The sequence below is a fragment of the Thunnus thynnus genome, chromosome 16 (genome assembly GCF_963924715.1).
Source record: "Thunnus thynnus chromosome 16, fThuThy2.1, whole genome shotgun sequence".
Classification (NCBI taxonomy): Eukaryota; Metazoa; Chordata; class Actinopteri; order Scombriformes; family Scombridae; genus Thunnus; species Thunnus thynnus.
This window is the reverse complement of record NC_089532.1, coordinates 24,139,021-24,161,057: the sequence shown is the minus strand read 5'-3', so window position 1 is coordinate 24,161,057 and position 22,037 is coordinate 24,139,021. Positions and strand designations below refer to the sequence as shown.

At 39.8% G+C, this 22,037-nt stretch overlaps 3 protein-coding genes across 7 annotated transcripts in view; 2 read left to right on the top strand and 1 right to left on the bottom strand.

Annotated features, from left to right (window-relative positions):
* Nucleotides 1–9,854, bottom strand: part of LOC137200486 (CAP-Gly domain-containing linker protein 4-like) — a 38,172-nt gene extending 28,318 nt beyond the window's left edge. For 2 of the 5 annotated variants that reach the window (XR_010931960.1, XM_067615372.1), the window contains exons 1-5: nucleotides 6,640–9,663; nucleotides 5,923–6,069; nucleotides 4,777–4,916; nucleotides 4,095–4,188; nucleotides 1,569–1,730 (exon numbers count right to left, since the gene is read on the bottom strand). Coding sequence is in view for 4 of the 5 variants with exons in the window: in XM_067615372.1 (XP_067471473.1) it covers nucleotides 1,569–1,730; nucleotides 4,095–4,188; nucleotides 4,777–4,916; nucleotides 5,923–6,069; nucleotides 6,640–6,679 (583 nt within the window). In the remaining variant the exon portion in view is untranslated. Of the gene's footprint in view, nucleotides 1–1,568; nucleotides 1,731–4,094; nucleotides 4,189–4,776; nucleotides 4,917–5,922; nucleotides 6,070–6,639; nucleotides 9,667–9,705 lie in introns of those variants that run through there. The other 3 variants (XM_067615374.1, XM_067615373.1, XM_067615375.1) reach the window with 3 other exon arrangements.
* A 1,262-nt stretch (nucleotides 9,855–11,116) lies between these two features.
* c16h2orf50 (chromosome 16 C2orf50 homolog) lies at nucleotides 11,117–14,553 on the top strand. The gene is made up of 3 exons (XM_067613715.1): nucleotides 11,117–11,504; nucleotides 12,542–12,581; nucleotides 13,200–14,553. Exons 1-3 carry the CDS (start codon nucleotides 11,281–11,283, stop codon nucleotides 13,395–13,397), a joined length of 462 nt encoding a protein of 153 aa, XP_067469816.1. The 5' UTR covers nucleotides 11,117–11,280; the 3' UTR covers nucleotides 13,398–14,553.
* An 871-nt stretch (nucleotides 14,554–15,424) lies between these two features.
* On the top strand, nucleotides 15,425–21,963 carry slc66a3 (solute carrier family 66 member 3). Its single transcript, XM_067613255.1, has 7 exons — nucleotides 15,425–15,704; nucleotides 18,285–18,367; nucleotides 19,049–19,118; nucleotides 19,248–19,305; nucleotides 19,669–19,789; nucleotides 20,672–20,713; nucleotides 21,460–21,963. The coding sequence occupies exons 1-7, from the start codon at nucleotides 15,559–15,561 to the stop codon at nucleotides 21,558–21,560; spliced, it is 621 nt and encodes a 206-aa protein (XP_067469356.1). The 5' UTR covers nucleotides 15,425–15,558; the 3' UTR covers nucleotides 21,561–21,963.
* The last annotated feature ends 74 nt before the right edge of the window (nucleotides 21,964–22,037 follow it).

The window sequence follows — 22,037 nt, the reverse complement described above, 5'->3', positions numbered from 1 at the left end:
ACATTAACAGGTGCATGCAAAACCAACTCAACCACCACAACAGCAGAGTTGTTGGGCTTTCTGAAGATCCAAAGACGGTCCACAACAGTGCAGCAGTGCCTCCATTTTTCTGGTCTCTCAGTATGTTCATTTATGCATGCTGTGATCACCCTGGGTCTCTGAGATTGCCCTGTCTCACCGGTTTACAACAACACTCATTCACAATGTAATCAGCTCCTCTTGTTCAGTGTTGTATTTCTATATTTGTGGCACAGATCTAGTAAAATGTGTAGTTTGGTAATACTTCTTTCAAAGCTGCACCTGTAAAATTAAAAGGATCAGTGTTTAAGATTTAGGTGGATCTATTGGCAGAACTGGAATATAATCTTCCTTATGCTTTAATTACTGTAAAATCACGTGAAAATAAGAATTGTTGTGTTTTTGCTACCTTAGAATGAGCCCTTTATATCTACATAGGGAGCAGGTCCTCTTCCATGGAGCCCACCATGTTTCTACAATAGCCCAGAACAGACAAAGCAAACACTGACTCTAGACAGGGCCTTTCACGTTTTTCTCGAGTTTCATACCACCGTAGGTTCTCCTCATTTGGTTGCAATCTGCAACCTCACCACTAGATGCCACTAAATCTTACACACTGGTCTTGCAAGACTTTGGTTTTCACAGTCAGTCATAACCACAAGGAAATCATTTCATCATGTTCTTAGTGGTAAAATAAATGTATTCCTCTAATCATTAATTACAATATTCACAAACACTGTAAATGGGATTGTCACCAAGTTATTCTAGTAGTTGCTGTATACTACATGGCATCTGTAGAAGCTGTAGAAGCTTCAGGCAGTTGATGAACATCATGTGCTGCATCACAGGCACAGTAAGGCTCACCAAGCCTGGACTGCAGACAGAATTAGATCTTAATTTTTATGTAAACTATGTACATAAAAAGACTGGATTAAACACCACTTTAAAATATAATCTATAACAAAATTTTACATGAGCAGTTTGCCAAAATATGATCAATTTATGTGAAACTGCCTACTAAAATCTTTAAACATTAGGCTTGTGCTTCAACAAAAATACCTAAACAGTTCTATACGCTGTGTGGTAATTCGTCCATACATGTGTGTAATAATAGGAGAAGCATCCACACACTCCAGTCTGTGCAATATTCATTTACTGAGGAAAGCTTTGGGTCAGGGACCATCTTCAAGTACACACTGCAGTGTACAATGCTTCTCCTATTGTTCTTCAAGGCATCTATATCCAGCAACATCAAAAAGGTTGATCTGCTCAGTAGAGATTTTTATAAATTAGACTCCATGCTCATGTGAAATGAGTGATAATCAAATGCAATGCAATCAATCTGCAGTAAACTCCTTCTGCCGCTGTCCAAGGCTACATGCCAATTCCCTTAATTGCATCCATGTTTCTCTCACAAGCGTCTTTTCTTTGCGTCTTAGTCCCTTCCACTTAAGATGCAAGGACAGTGTAACTTACCACGGAAAATGAAAATAAAAATGTGTACTGTGCAACCTTCCCCTTCTGTTCTTTGTCTGCAGCACTGCTCTTACCTCCAGGCTGGGAGGCCTGCAACACCACCCGGATAAGCTGGGGCACATCGAAGTAAGCAGCGTAGTGCAGGGCCCTCATGTTAGTCCATCGTGAGCGAAGGTTAGGATCAGCACCCAGGGCAAGAAGCTGGTGGGCAAAACTGGCTGCTGTTTCTGCATCACCTGAGGAACAGAGGAGCGATATGGGTACAACACGTGTGTTGGGAGGGGGTGTAGCAACAGACAGTATAGCTCCCTACACACATGCACTGCAACTCTGCAGTTATCCGGACATTACCCGGAGGAGCTGAATGTGCAAATGTCCGAATCAGTCAGACCGGACATTAAATGGACTTTACCCTGCTTGCTCCCTAGCATAACGTCCATGTAATGTCTGATTGAGCCCATGTGTGAATACATACTCTTCGAGCTAGTGGGAGTGTTGATGACATTTCTATCATACAGCTGTAGCTGGATAAACATAGCAGGCCAGCTAAGCTGTGTTGTTTTGGCTGGGCCTGAACGCTCTGCTGTGAAGGTAGCGCTGATGGGAGAGAGGACTTCCTGGGATTTCTCATAAAATAAAAGCAGTTTTGTTTTTGGTGAAAAGTTTAAAACTTCTGAATTACAACCACAGTGTACGTTTTGCCTGACGTTATGTCCTGTCTCCTGCACGCTCTACCCAGGTGTAACCCCTCGCCTAAACCAAACGGAGAATTTCCAGTAGGTGAGAATGCATCTGACACAGACAATCTCCTGTTATGTGCTATATGTGTGAAAGGGAAACTCTGGACCATGTCTGGACATAATTCTCCAGACATTTTCTGGAGTTCATATGTGAAAACAGCTCATGTCAGCTATAGAGACTGTGTGAGGAGTAGTAATAATGAACAGCAGTGCTTACTGAGTCATACAGTATTACATTCATAATATAACACACAAACAAGACAGAGTAGATGTGCGTACACTTTTACAGTCCTGGGGCCTGTACTATGAAGCAAGTTCAACATACCCAGGATATCTTTTCATAATCTGGCTTCACTGAGCCTAATATTGGCCGTCCAGACAACCAGTACTACAAAGCTGCTATCAACGAGTTCAGTCAACTCTGGGCTTTCCAGCTACGGGCGCCTTCATGAGAGAGTTCAAAGTTCAAAGAGGCGGGGTCGTTAATAACGAACATCATCATCAGAACCATGAATGAAGTACTTCATATATGAGATGAAACGGTAATAATAAGTACCTGCTAAAAACTTCTGTTAGGTACAGCAAAAAGTCATGTAAACGAGAAATTAAAACGAGCCTGAAATCATACAACAGAATAAGATGTAGAAACACTAAAAATAATTTCCAAATATTAAAAGTAGGTTAATAAGACTTAAAATACATGTAGGGATCATTATATATGACTTTAAGGTGTAGTGTGTAGAATTTAGTGGCACCTAGTGGAACAAACTTGGCAGAAATAGAATATAATATTCATAAGTACGGTTTCATTAGAGTATACTCACCTAAAAATAAGAATCGTTGTGTTCATTCACTTAGAATGAGCCCTTTGTAACTACATAGGGAGCGGGTCCTCTTCCACAGAGGCCGCCATGTTGCACCACCATGTTTCTACAATATCCTAGAACAGACAAACCAAACACTGGCTCTAGAGAAGGCATTACGTGTTTTTCGCGAGTTTCGAGGCCACTGTAGGCTCTCTTACACACTTGGAAGTGGAGGGTGAGGGGAGGGTATTCAGTTGGTGTCAATCTACAACCTCACCACTAGATGCCACAAAATCCTACACAGTGCACCTTTAAGTATAGAGTATTTTTAAATAAATAAAGAAACCATTCTGAATACATCACATAAAAAAAAACTTAAAAGTAATGCCATGTTTCTGCTACTGAAACAAAGAGTAGAAAAGTAGTTAATGATTGGTGACCAATTAACAGTGTGTGGTTTATTTTTATAATAAAAACAATCTTTTGTTTTTATTTCCAATTATCATGACACAGATGTCTCATGTTATTCTAAGCAACATGATGCAATCAGAGTGTAAAATCATCCACACTATCAGCTGTGACTCCGGGGATCAATAAACTTTATACTATTAAAATGCAGCTAAAATCATTGTGTTGTAAACAATCTCTGTTTTAAAACCAGAGTGGAAATGGAAAGCCTGCAACAATAAAATGTTTCCACTGACCTATAAATATATATATAGCTCTTTTTTACTTGTCACTTTATTGTAAACTCAGGACTTTTGTCCATGTTTGAATCCTGTAGGAATGATGAGTCTTTTTTTCCAGTGATCTGATTGGTCAGTGGTCAGGGTGTTGACAAGTTGTGAGCTGATCCTCTGAGGTTAACCTGCTCCGGAGCAGGTTAGCACTTCAGCATAAGTTACCATGGCAGTGTACCCCGGTAAGAAGTGAACCACCTTCGTAGGACTGAAACCCAGAGTTGGACCTGAAGTTACCTCACTAACCCCGTATCCTGCTTCATAGTACAGGCCCCTGATGAGAGTGTTTATTCAACACCCCTGTCAACACTAACCGATGCCCGGGGCCCCGGCCTTGCAGCAGTAGTGCAGTAGGCTCATATCTGTCAGGCCATCTCGATCATTCACACCGCAGCCTCTCTTTAGGATCTGTGCAAAGACAAGAAATGCAGTGTGCCACTAAGGACCAGTGGTGTCACTGTGCAGAAATATTACATAATAGGCTATAAAGTGAAACTCAGGGGGAATTGATTGAATGAATGACAAGCATGCTGGGCCTCTCATAACTCTAGTCATCTTCAAATTTGGACGTGAATTGTTGTGCAGACTGACATGGAAACAAGGCATTTATTTCTCAAGGGTAGTAGTTATTAAGTGAGGGAGAGAGAAAATAATCGCCTGCTTTTACCCTTGAGACAAGTGCTTGCCTGCACAATTTACTGCATTGCAGCTACTTTGTGTAACTCTGGTTAGAGGAGGTTTGGGGGAGATTGACAGGGCCTCCACCAACAAACAAAAATATATTTTTTAAAGTGTTCTGGTGTTTTCAGTTAACATATTTTGGTATGAAATGTTTATTTCTTACAGTGTTTTTTGCATTGATTTGTGAATGATTCAATGAGTCATTTGTGAATTCTAAGTTTTACGCTACAGTACAGACAGAAGGGTTTGCACTAAAGCAATGTAATTAAAGTGTATTAGAGCGTGTGAACGGTGAAAAATACTGAAGGGCATCACCTCATTGCCAATGAGGTCGATGTTCTTCTGGACCTGGGGGACCCACTGTCTGAGGACAGCAAACAGCTCTGGTATGGTCGTGCTGGGATCTAGAAGAACCTCCCTGCACTGGGGCTCACTGGGGTCAAAGAAGGAGAATTCTGGAGGTGGTGGGAGGGACAAAAACAACAGAAATACATGTTAACTGTAACAAAATTCACCTTGATTAATAGAGGCAGGAATCCAAGGCTTTATGATCCCCTTTCTCCTGTACTGTGTATGCATGTGAAGAGAGCATGTGTGAAACTCTGCAGCACAAACATACAGTATAGTAACTTTTTGCAGACTGTTCAATCGATTCAATCAAATTACTAATCTTGGGAAATGCCCTTGCTGTGCTTGCAGGGGCGGATGAAATCAGATTGCCAGTGGATGGCATGCTGTGAACCAAATGAAGCATTAGAAAGCCTGACTGAGACTGAAAAGAAATAGGCTTGGCCTTTCACAGTGAATACCAACACTTAGGATTTAACATGCACCAAAACCCTCTGCATTTGCTTTACTGACTGCATTACATATGAGGGGAATCCATTCAAGAGCCCTCTGTGCTGATGAATGACCACCCAAAAGCTGACTGTATTATTGTAACACTCCACTAAAATAAAATCATCTCTTTAATTGTATACTTTGTCAAACACATTGGACTAGATGAGTTAATATGAAGACAGAGTGGAACTAACATTCTCACCTGCTATTTGAGACCATTGTGAATCATAATGTTGAGCTATTCACTGTATTGAAAATTATGCGATGATGTGATAATGAAAAACAGATATTTGACAACCTAAAGTTAGTATCATCAGTCAGCATAGTCGCTGAGTGTGGGTTCAGGACTTCGATCTCTTGTCCCACCAGGATCATCATCATTATTTCAGACATAATCGTTACAGCTTGAATCTTGATTTGTCTAGACTATCAAATAGTCAGTAATCAACTGATTATTATTTCAACTAAAAAACACAACAGTAAGCATGTGATATCCAGCCTTTTCACAGTCTGTTCAGTTCTGTAGTGAGTATATTAACTAGCCTGTGACACATACATCACTGTGTGTATGTACTGAATGTGTGCATGAGTGTGTGTGTGTGTGTGTGTGTGTGTCCTCACCACAATCACTGGGCATGGGTGCAGAGGCCACCTGGTGGATAACCGGCCGCTGATGGGAAGAGACTCTAGTGTGGCAGCCCAGGACAGTGTCCCCCTCGACAGGCTGTGAAACATCCTCCTTTGTCATCTCCCCCTCAGGGCCTGAGGCTGCAACAATATTAGAAGTCCTATTCTGAGACCACAAGTAGGTCTAATCTAAATAAAGCAGTGAGAACTACACTTGTTTAATGAGGAGACGTGACTTCACTGAAGCTTTCAGGTGATCTGGCACCATCCAGATAAAAACAGTGAGCTTCTCAGTTTGGGCCTAGTACTGTATGTTACTCTGAAGATTGCATATGCACAAAAAAATATATATGCAGTAAATTATCACAATACCTATAGGTGAAAAAACACATCTACAGTAAACGGTCAAACCAACAAGATAATCTGAGATATACTGTATGTAGGCCTAAGGATCACAGACTGAGGAAATCTGAATGGGAAGCTTGAGTGATGTTATTAGTTTTCCTTCAGAAGACTTTAAAAACAAAGTTAGGTTTATGGTGAATATGTATGCTAAACTACTAGCGTGATCTTAAAACACACTGTACAAGGAAACAGGAAGATGAGGAGCAGGATAAGAAACATAAGAGGTTGAACTAGAAGCACAAACACAGGCCTACTGCTGGGAAGGCAACACTGAGCCTAAAATCTTCCCAAACAACCAACACTCACTGTCATTATCTCCTTTATCCTCTTTCTTGTTGATCTCCATGAGAGTCTCCCAATCCAGCTAAGCTAAAATCAAGAGACACAAACTGGATCTAGAGGAACATCTAACCAAGCCGATTCCCCAAAATAACTCCCGAGCACACAGCCTGTCCCCTCCTCAATCTCCAATAACACACCCTACGTCTCCGACTATACCCTGTTGATCCCCTGACTCCCAGGTCCGGTGGCTATTTACGGCCTGCGCACTTTCAAAGCATGGTGTTCTCGCGTCTGACTCTCCCCGGGCGGAATGTCACTCTCACTTTCCAGCCGTGTGCACTGCTGACCCCGCCGCCACCTCATCTGGTCAACCATAAGAGCCACAATGCAGAAAATGTGGCTGCAGGGTGACAGTGCAAACAAACACAGCGTAAAAAGGGCAGCAAAGTGGCGGCTGTGATTAGGAGGAGGCCTGTCCTTCACTGTGACGGCTCGGGTCTGATTCCCCTTCACAGCAAGCATCCGCCCTGCTAGCGCCGATAGGCAAGACGCTGATTCCCTAACAGCTCCGGGAAGAGAGAGGTGTAGCTGAGCCTCACATGTGACCTCTCTGGGAATTTTTTTTTTTTTTCTCTATTCTAGGTTAAGTGTCATAAATAGCCTCCGACAGAACTATGCATATTTGCAGAATGTGCTGCAAGAAAAGAAGAGCAACGGGGCAAACAATAGACCTTTTTCACAGCTGACAATTTGACTTTGAATTTAACAGTAGGAAGAGCACAGGTGTTATTAATAACATCAACGAGGGCTCCGTTCTACTCAAGTGTCCGACTGCAATGACAGTTTGACAGTGAGCCAGCATGCAAATGATCCAGAAGCAGCTAATGGAATCCAGTCAGCATTAATTATTTTGTTTACACCCGTGTTTTTCCTGCTGTGACATGTCAAAATGTCTTGTTTCATAAAGGCCTGTCGTACTTCTGAACTCACATTCAAATTTCTGACAACATACTGTGATTAATGCTGGGCAGTTTTTAGTCAGAGAAAATTGATGATTTGCTTATTTTGCATGTGACGATACAACCCTTTCATGTTATAAATCCACAGAAATTCAACACTATATCATTTTTTATAAAATCACATGGCCTGTTTATTCATTTATTTTAGCCAATTAGGGATGACTACTCCACACATTGCAATTTTTGTGCAGAACACCTCATGTTTTAAATGTTGGCCTCAGTTAACCCTTCTGTTTAATGTAATGCCAGACTGAGGATCACCTTACTGGGTTAAGGCTCCGTAAGCTATTACATAAAACTGCTGTGTGACAGGCAGCCCTTTACTGGTATGAGATAACCAGTGAAACTTCTCATCTCCATCTCAATTAAATCAATACAGACAACTTTCAACTGAAATCCAGTGCAAGTTTTTATGGTCCCATGTGTCCAGCACATAGCACTGTAAAGTTTGTAAAATAAAATGTCTGTTAATCAGGCTAATCAGGAGCCGACGGTCATTACCCAGCTTTAAACTGAGAGCTTACTGAACACCACGCTCAGCAGTACATGCACTCAGTAGGTGTTTTCCAGCTTCCCTTGCAGAACAGAAGACTGCAGGAGGATGTTACAAAATTAGAAGAGGCAACGCATTGTTCCGTTTCTATATGGAAAAATGGAAAATACCTGGTCGGTGCATGCAATTAAATATTATTGTGTTTGACACTACAGAAAAGACACAGCTATGGAAAAATACAAGCATTAACTAGACTGTATTATTTCTAATTCCTGAAGTCATCTCTGTTAAGCAGAGAACATAAATGGTCATTTAAAATCAGTAGCTCAGCACTCACTGTCCTGCTGCTACTCGTACAGAGTATGATGACAAGTTGCTTATGCCTCTCTGAGGTCAATGACTGGCCATCTAGAGATTAGGACTTTGCAGTGGGAGTCGGGACAATGGCCTAGTTTTTCCAATAAGCCTCTCCTTGTTTGTTAGGCCAGTGATGTCATCCTGCTCGCATCCTCACGGCTAATGACAACACAGTACTCTGACATATTTCACACTCATAACATTTTGGACCCCGTTGCTTTAGGACTACTTATCCCAGACAGCCGTTTTGCCGACCTCCAGTACATGTGAATCTATTAATTACTGGTTTAACACATCATTATAACAACAATGTTCCGATTGCGGAAGTACACACAAAAATCTTACCATTATAATTCATTATGATACAATAAAAAATACAATACAGTAAGAAAATGCTGAAATCAAGATTATTTGAAAGCCCTTGTTAGAAATACACATCTATGTTCCACCAACACAAGTGTTTTCACTTATCTGGCCTGATTAGACACCTTTATCATTTTCATCAGTACATGTAGATTGGTTACATCCTGTCATTCCCAGCATAGCGCCACCCAACTTGAGGAGAGGGCTAATCATACAGAATCATTGAAAACACCTGTGTGCATCCCACTATTTTACAGTTAAACGCCCCTTATAGAAGTTATTCACAAATACCTACTCTTATATTGCTCCATAGAAATAATATAACAGAGTTGTTTGATAATCTATCTTGTGCTACTTGTCCACTTTGTGACGGTGCAACTTCAGCATAGCGTTAACTACTTGAAATATTACAGCTCAATAAGTATGTGAACTTATCAGATGTCTAAACACTCATTTCACTGATTTAACTATTAACTTTGGCTGTGAACATCACTGCTATTTAACCTAGATAGCTGACAGTAAACGGTTAGCCGGCTAGCATATGTAAAAATGCCGGTTCTGTCTTAATGACAGCTACAGTATATCGTATTTCTTTTTGTCCATATCTAGTAAATATAGGCACTTAACAGCCACTGATTTATGCACATGCACTGTGGAAAAAAGTTGCCAAGAGAGATAAAAGTGCCCTCTCTCTCATGTTCACTTACGCTAGCTCCTCAGAGGTAATGTTATCTAGCACAAATATTGGGCCAAGCCTTCTAGCTGATTAAAATACACGTTGCACCACGAATAGAAATAAACGGCCTAATAAAGACAGGTAGCTAACGGCACATTAAGAAAAATAATAGTAAGCTTTACCTTGACCTTGCTGCTCGTTTCAATTCTCTCATGAGGAAAATAATTAGAAAGCTAGAGGAGGATTTAATTTCCGCCAATTTCACTGAATGCTACATAGCTAAGGAACATCCGGTCAAATTTCAGAATAAAAGCAGATATTGTAACTTCCGGTGTTCAAAATAAATGTAACAAAACCACAACATTCACACCCTGTAGTCCTGCCCTTGAAGCACTGGGTACAAATAAGTCTGTAGGCCTGCTCTTTAAATGTTATGTATAAATAAGGGTCCATAGGCCTGCCCTTTAAACATTAACACAAATATTAGTCAGTAGGCCTGCCCCTGAAACGTTAGGTACAAAAGGGTGAGGATAGTAATAATAATTTCTGAAATAGGCCTATGCATTTTATTTTTAAAAAAAGGGGAAACATTTGTGCTTACTTAAAGATCCCTCCCAGACGTGTTTTAAGATGTATGTAAATCACCCTACTTTGAATAATCTTTTGTGTCTGATATAAAAAAAGTCAAATTCCTGTTTAGAAATTCCTAAAATTACATCTACTCCTTCTTCCTCATTAAAAATTTCATATATAAATCTTTAAATATATTTCATTTCAGAAGTTTAATTGCTGTACACAAGATGTCTCCAACTTCACTGTAAAGTCTACACACAGAATCTGAATCAAAATCTGTTTATTAGCCAAGTATGCAAGCATACAAAGAATGTGTCTTGGCATTTGCTCCCACAAATGCCAACATATATGAATAAAAACAGTGGCAGGAAGGCAGCATTTCCCATATTTTGCAGATGGTAACTTCCCCGGAGCAGCAGCATGGGATGCTGGTCATTTGTCATGTCCATGTCAGAAAGGTCACATTCAGTGAGAGTGGTGGAGGCTGGTGTTTATTGAACCTGAAGAGCCCTTACACTTGTGCCTGCCTGTCTGAGACCTTGCCCTTTGCTGGTTGACACTATGGTCTCTGCTCCTGTAGCAGTCAGAGCCATTCATCCTTTCCCTGTCACACCTGTCACTGGTTATGCACTGCAGGAATATGTGTGTGTCAGCATGAATGATAAAGGAGGAAAAGCTGTTAAATATTTTAAGTGGTTGTAGGAGGTGAAAACTGATCTTTATTCAAATTATGAAATTTTGACAGAAATTAAGAAAAAAATAATTGACAGTAGGAACAATATGGTATCAGCAATTACGCAAATAACAGGTCACAATTAGGCCTAATGTATGTAACATGCACAAACCTTTGTTTCGATTTGTAGTGCATTTTTAAATTCTCTTGATTTTGAGTTTTAGCCCATCCATTTATACACCTGTTTCTCAGTCGCTATGTTTGGTGATGTAGCTATTAAATCTGTCCTGTTCATGTTAGTTGCCCTCAGCTGGTGAAGACATTATAATTGCCTGAACACGGTTTCCATGGAAACGTAAACAAAACGGCCTGAGTACTGGCAGTGATTTGATCCGTACATTCTGTTCACTTGCGCATGAACGGCGATTTTGTTCGTTATTACGCAAAAAACTGACCTCTGCTCAATTTTACAAGTGGAATAGTTGCATTTCTTTTTCATAGAGCCACCAGAATGGATCTGAACAATGTTAGACGTGTATCCTCTGCAGGCTACCGGTTACCGCAACGATCCAGTGAGACCAGGCCGATATCAACGCAGCCACCTGCGGACAAAAGTCGCTACGCTAAAGGAGACGCGGTGTCCGCGGCGCACAATCCAGACAGGAGTGACACCGTTAAACAGGACCAAGTGTGGAAAGAGTCGGTGTGGAGTGAGAGGAGAGGAGTCCGGGAATGGTGAGGAGGAGGCTATGACACTATAGAAAATCAAAACTATTAGCTCTGTAAGCCAAATCATCACAAGTCTGGTTTGACCGGACCAGTGGTGGAGAGTACATTTACTCAAGTACTGTACTTAAGTACAATTTTGAGTTACTTGTACTTTACTTGAGTATTTCCATGTGATGCTACTTTATACTTCCACTCCACTACATTTCAGCGGGAAATATTGCACTTTCTACTCCACTAGGCTACATTTATTTGCAGTGGATAATATAACAAGTTTTTAAAATACAACACATTGTTAAAGATCAAACCAGTGGTTTCCAACCTCTTTGGCTTTTGACGTCTTACAAAAAGCAGTGTGTAGTCGAGGTCACATTTCACATGTCTATGAGTTGTTAACAGCTCCACCAAATAGTGATTTTTCCCTCTAAACTTCTAACATGGTTTCTTCTCAATAAATGTTCAAATGATCCAATATTTCACCAAAAATCAAAGATTAGAGAAAAAGTCCAAAAACTGAAAACAGATTTGTGTATCAGAACTTTGTTTTTTCTTCTTTCCTCTCCCATTAATCATCTCACCACCCTTCAGATTTATCTGCTGACCCTTTGGGGGGGCCCGACACCTAGGTTGGGAACCGCTGGACTAAACTAGTTAACTGTATATAAAGTAGTGTAAACTAGCTCCACCTCCAGCAGCTACAACAGTAACATGCTGCTCTAACACTGATGCTTCAGTATTAATAATCTAATGATGTCATATATAATAATATATCAGTCAGTTTACTGCAATACTTTAACTACATCAAGCTGATAATACTTATGTATTTTTCCTTGAGTAGCATTTTTTCATGCAGGACTTTTACTTGTAATGGAGTATTTTTATATTGCTGTATTGGTACTTTTACTTAAGTACATTTTTATTCTACCACTGGACAAGACTGACATGATTTTATTTCTGTTGGTACAAACTAAAATCTTGGAGTCAGTTGAAGTTGTGGCAGGTGATTTTAGTAGATAAACACTTATCCAATACATTCTGATCCACAGGGAGAAGAACTGGAACTTTCTCAGGAACTATGATCAGATGGTAAGAGTGTGTGTGTGTGTGTGTGTGTGTGTGAATTGCATAAATGCTTTTACGATTCCTTCTTGAAATAGAGTTGCTTTAAAATGAGATTATTTAGTGCAGTTTCACTATACCCGAACCCCTTTCCCAGTGCAGAAAACTCTGAACTCTGAATATTCGAATGTATATGCCTAAATATTTATTGCAGCAGCTTGTCATCCATGCTCAATAATACACTGAAAACATGAGAAATGTCATTATCCTAGATGACATTCTCAGCACTGTGCAATACAATATTTAACTTCCTGACAATACAAAATGACCAATAATGGGAACTAAAATAAAATATCAGCAGTACATTATGTTTGATGCTGCAGCTTTCACACTGTCACTCCCAGTAAATCCTTTATAATAGTTCATCAACCTGAAGTAACCATCTATAGCACTCTGTAGACTATCAGTGTTGCTGACGGTATTGTAAAAAGTATCTTATGTGGTAATTTATTAAAGGATAACTAAGTTAGTGGTGGCCTTAAGCCTCATTTTTCCCCATTGAACATAATTTCAGCTTCATCAACAAGCCATTAGATAGTTGACTGTTGCCAGCACATATCTGACTGTGCCCCTGTGTGTATGTAGGGGCAACTGAAGTCAAAGGAGCCTTTACCCAGCTACGTGTCACTCTTCTCTGACCGTGTACCCAACACCGCCAACCAGATGTTTGGGAGCAGATTGTCCACTCCGCTGGGGAGTGAACTGGTCAAACTGGACAGGCTGCTCCTCTGGTCTGCAGGCCATCGCAAGCGTAAGCAGGATCCAGAGATGCTGCCCTACTAGACGGCTCTGGAGACAAGTCGTTTTACATCTGCACCGCCGCACATCAGGTCTTTCTTTAACCTGGACTCATTGAAGCTTGGACAGGACTGTCCTCATAGGGCTCCATTGGGTTTGGCATGGTGTGGTACTAGCCATATAGCTAAGTTTAGATTTGATGCTGTGTTTTTCTTTTTAGTTTTTTGTCATGATAACGGATGAATTTAAAGTAAAATACAGAAATCTACTTAGAAGCCATATCAGGAGAGCAGTCAGGAGTAAGGAGAAAATTATGTTCGCTGTCCTACATTTGCTAATTTCATTCATTGGTCATATTTTACTTTATGGATGCTTTTTGCAGCAAATTATGTTACGTACAGCACGTACTACAAAACTTAGAGGCATTTGCTCAGCTATAAAGACAGATGAGAAAGGAATAAACGGGCAGATCACATTCATGTCATCCGAGCTCTGCCAGGTATACTTGATAATCTAACACGATACCTGGTTAAATCTGGATGAGTGAAAGGTTGAATCACTACTATGTTTCTCTGTCAAAGGCTTGTGTACATAAATAGTGTTGCAGGGACTCAACACTAAAAGCTTAAAAGCAGGCATAGAGTAGCTGTGTGCTTGAACAAATACTCATGCAAATTCATAATAAAGAAAAAAAAAACATAAGATACATTTTAACAGCTCTATGATAAGAATTTACCATGTAAGAATTTTACTTACTGATGCTATTAGAACAAACTGTATTTTTGTGTTAAATTGGTGGTGTTTTATTTCATTATTTTATTATTTTGAAATGCCTAAAATAGCTGTTACATGTTTTCCAGGATCTTTAAGCCATTTTCCATGGTGGATCCATGGAATTACATTAATTTCATTTTTTGTGATTTTGATGATGGTGGAGCTTTTTTTTCTTCTTTTTAACCACCTGCACTTTATGTGAACGGCAGCATGTCATATCTCAGGTTTTTATACTGTCCTTTTGTATTGCATTTGGTGTATTGTAATTTCATGTTGTTATAAATCACTGCTCCTTTGTCTAAATTTGAATAAAAAAATGTTGGTCCCCAGAAAAATTGAAAAACTTATCTTAAGATGGTTTTATGATCTGGATGTTGCATCATAATCAGAGTCAATATCTGATTGGAATAAAGGTTTTGCATATAAAGTCTGGGTGTACTGAATTGATCTGATGTCTAAAGTTGTAACTGATACCAAAGCTTTCATCTGTACTGTAAACCCACACCAAATAGTATGAAGCTATTTATATTAACAGTACGAGGCTACATTTGGAATGAACCCAGGTGGTGTTTGCTCATAGCACAGTCTGTATATAAGAGTGATACTCTCCACCATGTGACTTTCTTCTCCTGTCATTTCAAGTCATGTTGAAGCGCAGACTCACAAACATCAGTTTTCTAGAGAGATTCTTTCAAAAAGGTCTAATTTGTGTTCAAAAACACCCAATCAGCTTTCAGTGGATGTATGCGGAAGCGAAAAGGGATGCCGGCTAACAGGAAACTATATCAAGCCTACAGAGTCATACAGGAAGACAAACACCCGAGCCTTCAAAATAAAGGTCTATCTCTCTCTGGAAAATCGGCTGCATTTACATACTGCCTTTCTAGTCTTTCAACCACTCAAAGTGCTTTACACTACATGCCACATTCACCCACTCACACACACATTCATACACTGATGGCAGAGGCTGCCATGCAAAATGCCGACCTGCTCATCAGAAGGAGTTTCTAATGCTCATTCACACACACACACACACACACACACACACACACACACACACACACACACACACACACACACACACACACACCCTTCAGGAGCAATCTGGGGTTCGGTGTCTTGCTCAAGGACATGCGGACTGGAGGAAATCGGATTGAACCACCGACATTCTGATTAATGAACGACCCGCTATGCCTCTGAGCTATCTATCTATCTATCTGTCTGTCTGTCTGTCTGTCTGTCACTTGGGCTGAAGTACCCAAATGAGTTTTACTTGACTTGTATTTTGAATGTTCAGACCGGAAACGCCTTCTGATTTCCGTTAACTTGACTCTGGTGGTAGTGCTACATCAGCGTCTGGTTGCTGATAGTTTTTTGACCAAACTTTCTGAACTCTGACAGTCTGAACTTGTCGTATTTCCATCTCCACACAATGCAGTTGGATACTTTGTTGCACATAGCTAACTTCAGCACTCTGTTTATGTGCATGGTGCTGAAGTTCCCGCAGATCTTTGTACTGATGCGAGCCAAAGCAGCGGCGGGAGTCAGCCTCAACAGCCTTCTCCTCGAGCTCATCGGGTTTGTGATTTTTTTTATTCTATTTTCTTTTTAGCAGAAATTCTGTTTCGGAGGTTAAAAGCCGTTTTGTGATCTATGAATTGTGTCATTTAAAGTTAGTTGTCTGCATTGCAAGGGGACCAATGTGAGCTATCACAGTGCATGATTTAAAATGATTAAATCCAGGTGTAGTGTTGTCTTCCTGTTTTCATCAGCCACATCACAATGTGAAGTGAACCACACAACCAAACTCCATTCAAAATTCCTCTAATTTAGTGTGAACTTTGTTATGAGTAAAAGCGCACATTTCCCTGAACACGATTTAAAACATTTCCTTAATCCTCAACATCTGCTGCAAAGTTCGGCATTCAAATTTAAGCCTTTAGCGGCTGCAATCAAGGACATATTAAGCGCATATAGATAAGATAAGAAATACTTAGATAAGTACCAAATAGTAGAGGTTATTAATACATTGTGCAGTAATTATATATGTAGTATATAGTAAACTGAGAGTAGTGAGATAGATAAAAATTTGCAATGATTATATACATAGTATATAATGACATATCGTTAAATAAAATAAGAATAGAATTATTATTAATATTATTATTATTATATGGAGTGCAATAGAAACATTGTTATTATTTGGTGGAAGTACAGGAATCAAAGCCTTTTTTTCTAGATTGTGTTATATAGGACATGTAGACCAGTGGTTCTCAAAGTGGGGTACGTGGACCCCCAGGGGGCCCTTGAGCAGGTTCCAGGGGGTCCCAGCAAAAAGGAAAATAAATTTTTTCCACTATAATTCCATCTATAAGTAACACAATGACAGAATGTATGACTGTTTTGGTCATGGGTTTCATACACTCTCTGAAATAAAACATCTAAAAGCAAAAATCTTATCAGATGGGGGTCTGTGGTCTAATTTGTGTCAGTTTAGGGGTCCGTGACGTGAAAAAGAGAACAACCGATGTAGACAAGAGGCTGTAATTCACACAGGATCGTATAGGCTTAACCTGACTGAGTTATAAGCCCACCAACTGAAACGCTGGCTTCCAATAAACAATAATCCTACTGTGAGGGCTTTACAACACTAAACAATTGTGTCCTGTTTACACAGCAAGGATTTGGGTTGATTTATTGAGGACAGGGCAGTTTGGCTTCAGTTTGATCCGTCTATCCTAACATCTGTGTGAAGCAGGGGACTAAAATCAGTGCAGTAGACGAGTAAATAGAAAGAGTTGACACTAAATAAGCAAGAGGATGTTTTGAATCGGGTATATTCTGTATAAATCTTACTCAAACTTACATCTAAGTATTCGCTGTAGGGACAGTTGGTTTTTATATATGTGGAACCTTTTTTAGTTTGGGTCTGAGCTGTGTTGTGTCTGTAAGGCTGTATAATTTCTCAGTGTCTGTGTCTTTCCTCTGTGCCTGGCAGTACTGCCCTAAATGTCTCTACTGTGCTGGTGAGTGATAGCCTACTGTCACTGTGCATGCTACAGTGAAATAGCCAACCCTTAAAGCTGCACCGGGTGAGATGTTTATGTAGTAATAAATTCATTTTATCAACCTAAATTGCATAGAGGAGCCACAAACCAGAAAACTACCTTCCCTCGTCCCCCCTAATGAATCTCTGGTGTCACAAGTAAATTTTAAAGGTGCAATAAGTAATACTTTATTGCTCCGTACAGTTAAAAGCCTTGATTTTTATCTGCATGTTGATATTGTTTTATTGATGTGATTACTCTACCAGTCGCTGAGTTTTCTGGCTTTCGGACTAAATTTCCCACCTAGGAAATAAAAACTGCTCAAGCATCTGTATGCAGAAAACTTAATTTGTTATTTTTGTCAGATTGTGCTCATAGTGACACATCTTCCCATTCATTTGAATGAGAAAGCGTGTCCAAACTTGTGACTGGTACTGTATATCTTGATAAAAGTCATATATTCATTATCTTGAAGATGTAAAATTCACATCTTTCCCCTGAACTGTAGTGAGTCACCACTCTGTCCAGCCAGCCTCTCTTAACGGTATAAAACATCACATATCAGCCTGGTTGGTGAACATGAGACTGAATTCCAGGATTTTAGGGGCTGCTTCTGCCAGCTATCTGCAACCTGCAGCAATATGTGAAATAGCTCCCCGTGCAGCTTTAACTTGAATTTTGTTTTGATAGTTTATCACCATGGCAGCTTCACCTTGTATTAGTTTCTCAGGTATCACCTTGCTGAGACATAGAAACACTGATGCATGTTAACCTGGCAAACAGGATCCTCAACTGTTGAGTCACAAACATACTCTCTTGAGTCGGGCGATCACTGATATGTCACCATGTTTGCTGAACATATTTAGCCACGCTGGTCCCAATAAAGAGCTATCAACTGCCACAGTTTGTCCATTAAACTATATTAGTCGTACTGCCTGAGCTTTAGGAAAGCATGAGTAGCTGATAAGTGGCATCCTCTATCACTGCATCCGGCTTTCAGGGATCTCAGCACCCGCTTTTTGCCATATTTGCTGTTGATAATTCTTTCTATGATTTTTATACTGAACACTACAAGACAATATAGTATAACCTGCCACTATCTGCTTTACAGGTACATTGTTTTTGTCACGTACCAGATGTACTATGACTACCCTCCTCCAACGTACCTGGAATATCCGATTCTCATCGCTCAAGGTGAGTCGTCTTTATTTCCCACACTGCCACACTTTAATGACCAACCAGAGTACAGCACAGGTGTATATGTGAAGAGTCAATTTAATAAACAGTTAAATTCATTTTGGGGCCCGAAAGCATGACGTTATTAAGTAAGTGTGTCACTTTTTTCTAATTATCTGTAAAACCTCATTTTGGAGCCTGAATGCTTAATTGGTTTACGTTTTCAAACACACTCAGGATTAAATGCCTCATACTGAAGTACGCCCATGGTTAAATATTATACACAGGGGTTTGACAGAAAATTAATAGATCATCCGCATGGTTGATGTGGGCAATAATTAATGTCATGTGAGACATGCTGTAGTTTCATCGTGTAGCATTGAAACAAATGACTTGACATGGGTGTGAACTGAAAGGTGCATTTAGTCTTCTGTGACATTTATTGATCTCCGTTTGTAACCGCTGGAAACCGCAGTAACAGAACATCTCCAACCCCTCAGTGGCCTGTAAGTGACAGAAACAATAGTCACATCTTAACAATATATATATTATGTGTCCTTCAAAGCGAGTTTGAGCTGTATGAACCAGAATGATCAGATTCTGGATGAGTTAATGAGACAGTAAAAACTTGTGCAGCATGCAGCACGTTGGTCATTTGTCCTAAAGCGGTGCGTGTTATAACCTGCTGTTTTTCCTCAGACGTCATTCTTCTTCTCCTGGTTCTTCACTACACCGGCAACCTGCGGCACAGCCTCATCTACACCTTGGTGTATCCTTCCACCGCACAGTTTCACGGTTAAATACCCCTGCATGTTAAAGTGCTCATTCGGTGTTCTCTTCTCTCCTTTGTTGATACCTTTGTATGTCACACTTTATTGCCTTAACACGATGTGTTCAGGTTCGTCGGGGGTTGGAGGCTCCTCACTGTGGAGAAGTGGATCATAGATTTGGCTATGGTAATAAATCTCTTTTAACATCACAGTATGTCACAGAGTAAGCAAAGGAATGCTATCAGTCAGGAGTAATGAGATGGAGATTTGATCAGGAAGTTATCCAGACCTTATAAATGCCAAACGGTCTACTTGGTTAATGAGATGAATGAATCTAAAGTTATTTTTGCATATAAATAGGTGACAGCACTGATCCTGTGTGTCACCAGACACACTGACTGACTTTTAAAAGTTTTTACAGGTTACAGAGAGTGTCGGAAACTTTAAAACTTAAGCTGAATTATAATGTTAGAATATAATTTATACAATATAGAGCAGCTTAGAATCCCTCCTGATTTGTATGCAGCCTGACCTCCACTCTCTTCTCAGAGCCTGTGCACATTCATCAGTGCAGGCAGTAAGTTTGCCCAACTGCAATGCCTGTGGACGTCTAAGGATGCTGGACAGGTTAGCGCCCTCTCCTGGGGTATGGCTACATACACATGTATGGGTAAGTACATTTTTAACTGAAAGAAAACTGTTTGAAATTTGACAGATGTGGGCAGGGAGGATATAATTAAAGATGCTATCAAGTTATATTATGGGAAGTGTAGGATCCAGGGCTTTGGGGACTCAAACTAGGGATCAAAAGTCAGGATATCTCAACCTCTGCTGCTTCGATTTTGACCATTCTTTTTTAATTCTGTCTCTCACAAGCTCCCCCAATATGTAAATGCAATACTTAATCACTAGAGTACCCCTTTAATTTCAAAAGTGGCAACTTTATAGTCGATGCTGCAGCTTTGTTTCTTTCTTTTTGGAAGGTGAATACTGATACTTTAGAAAAGGAATAGCTGCCTTTACTCTTATCTATATTTGATTATTTAATGACAAGAATTTTTATTATTGGCAGGCTTGAACAGCCTCTGGTCACTGAAACCAATGATAGTAATAATTAATAATAATTAACAATGCTTGGACCCCACAATAAGTAGCACATTAATTGTATAATTGTGTGCAATCTGTAGAAAATGACTCATTAGGTTCAAGTTAATTAAGTCTTATAGATTCCCTGGTGTGGTCTTGATCTGTGATACAATGAATATGTATCAACAACAGTCTCCACTCTTCAAATAAACATCAATATTGTCTTCATCTATCTGTCTAAATTGTGTCTAATTACTAATGAATTCAGAAAAGCTTAACCAATGAGACTTTTCCCCTCTCCTCCCTGAAGTACACTTACTGTAATGTTTCACTTCATGAATATGTATTTTATTATTTACTTGGCTCCTAATTGAATAAATTACCAATTCAACACCTCATTAATTAAATATTAGATGCTCTCTTGGATAATGTGGATGTCATTAACTCGGCTTGCTCTTTGTTTCAGCACGGATTTACACCACCACAGTGACAACCGGAGACATGCAGGGTAAGTCAGACTGAATCACAAATGACTGGGATGTGTAGCAACACGGATAACAATACTAAATGATTTCTGTCAACGTTTTAGAGAGATCCCTTTTTAAAAAGATATGTCTTGTAAATATCTAACATCATAGTTTTACATGACTGAAGGAGTTTTTGTGGTCTTTGTGTGTCATTAGGAGGAATCCTAGAAAGCAGGAGGAGGGAAAAATTAGTCTAAACATGCAGCTCCTGGGGGCTCAGTCAGCCAAAGTACACCACCAATGTAAATGATAAAACGTGATGATTACGCTCTCCAAATTCTTTGGGAAAATAAGCTTTTTTTTATGGCATTTACATTCTCCTTCAAGGGGAAGAATGCAGTAAGCATGCAGGAACAAAACCTGCTGTAACAGCTTCTTTGTTTAGCAACACTTGCTCCAGTCAGTGGAAACATTTTTCTATAAAAGATAAGATACACAATCAGTATTGATATCCTTACATTCTCAGAATCTCAGGTGAAAACAAACGTGGTTGCTGGAAGAAAAAAGGCATTTAGAGAATTCTCCTTCAAGGGGAAGTAAGTCTGTAGTGTGGTAGAAGTAGGAAGTGTAGTGTTAAGAACACACTGAGGGATATTTGCATCAGTCTCTTATAGCTCCTCTAGTCATCATTAGACACCAGCTCTACTTTAATGTGTCTGAATCCACGTCAACTTCCTGTGAAATACATTCCATCTCCAATCTAATAAATCATCTTCCTTTGGTACAGTTCTGGTGCGGTTCATCACCATGACCCTGCTGAACCTGTGGGTGCTGCTCACGGTGCTCTACTACCAGAGACGCAGCAGCAGCTCGAAGAAAGACGACTGAAAGCTTCAAAGTTGGATCCTGATTGGCTGTCGTGTGAAGCTGCAGTTCATTCAGTCCTCCAGCTCTGTTCACCAGAGAGTTTACCTGGTTACTCTGGACACAGCCAGGACTGGAAAACAAAACTGATGGGGGAACAGCGGTTATGTAAGGAGCATTTATAATACTGACCCGCAAAATGTGCTTTTTTTATATTGTTTTTACCTCAGTATTAAATCGTTACTTTTTATGACACACCAGTGAATAAATATTTACTATACTGTATGTGTGGTGTCTTCAAGTAGTAGGACAGCACAAGCCAAGTACATCTGAGATCTTCACACTTAGCATAAATACTGTATTTTTGAATTTTATACATGTAAAGTTCTTTTCTGAACTATTTTAATAAACCAAACATTTTAGCTTCTTACAGTGTGTTCATTCCAGTGTGCAACATTTAAAACTCACCGAAAAAAGTTCTCATGCAACCTCTGTGACATC

Bases quoted from the DNA above. Each gene is read 5' to 3' on its own strand.
- c16h2orf50 (XM_067613715.1), top strand. From the start codon at position 11,281: ATGGATCTGAACAATGTTAGACGTGTATCCTCTGCAGGCTACCGGTTA. The intron at 11,505-12,541 runs GTGAGGAGGAGG...TCTGATCCACAG, and splicing joins AGGAGAGGAGTCCGGGAATG to GGAGAAGAACTGGAACTTTC. The intron at 12,582-13,199 runs GTAAGAGTGTGT...GTGTGTATGTAG, and splicing joins TCAGGAACTATGATCAGATG to GGGCAACTGAAGTCAAAGGA.
- slc66a3 (XM_067613255.1), top strand. From the start codon at position 15,559: ATGCAGTTGGATACTTTGTTGCACATAGCTAACTTCAGCACTCTGTTT. The intron at 15,705-18,284 runs GTTTGTGATTTT...TCTGCTTTACAG, and splicing joins CTTCTCCTCGAGCTCATCGG to GTACATTGTTTTTGTCACGT. The intron at 20,714-21,459 runs GTAAGTCAGACT...CCTTTGGTACAG, and splicing joins GACAACCGGAGACATGCAGG to TTCTGGTGCGGTTCATCACC.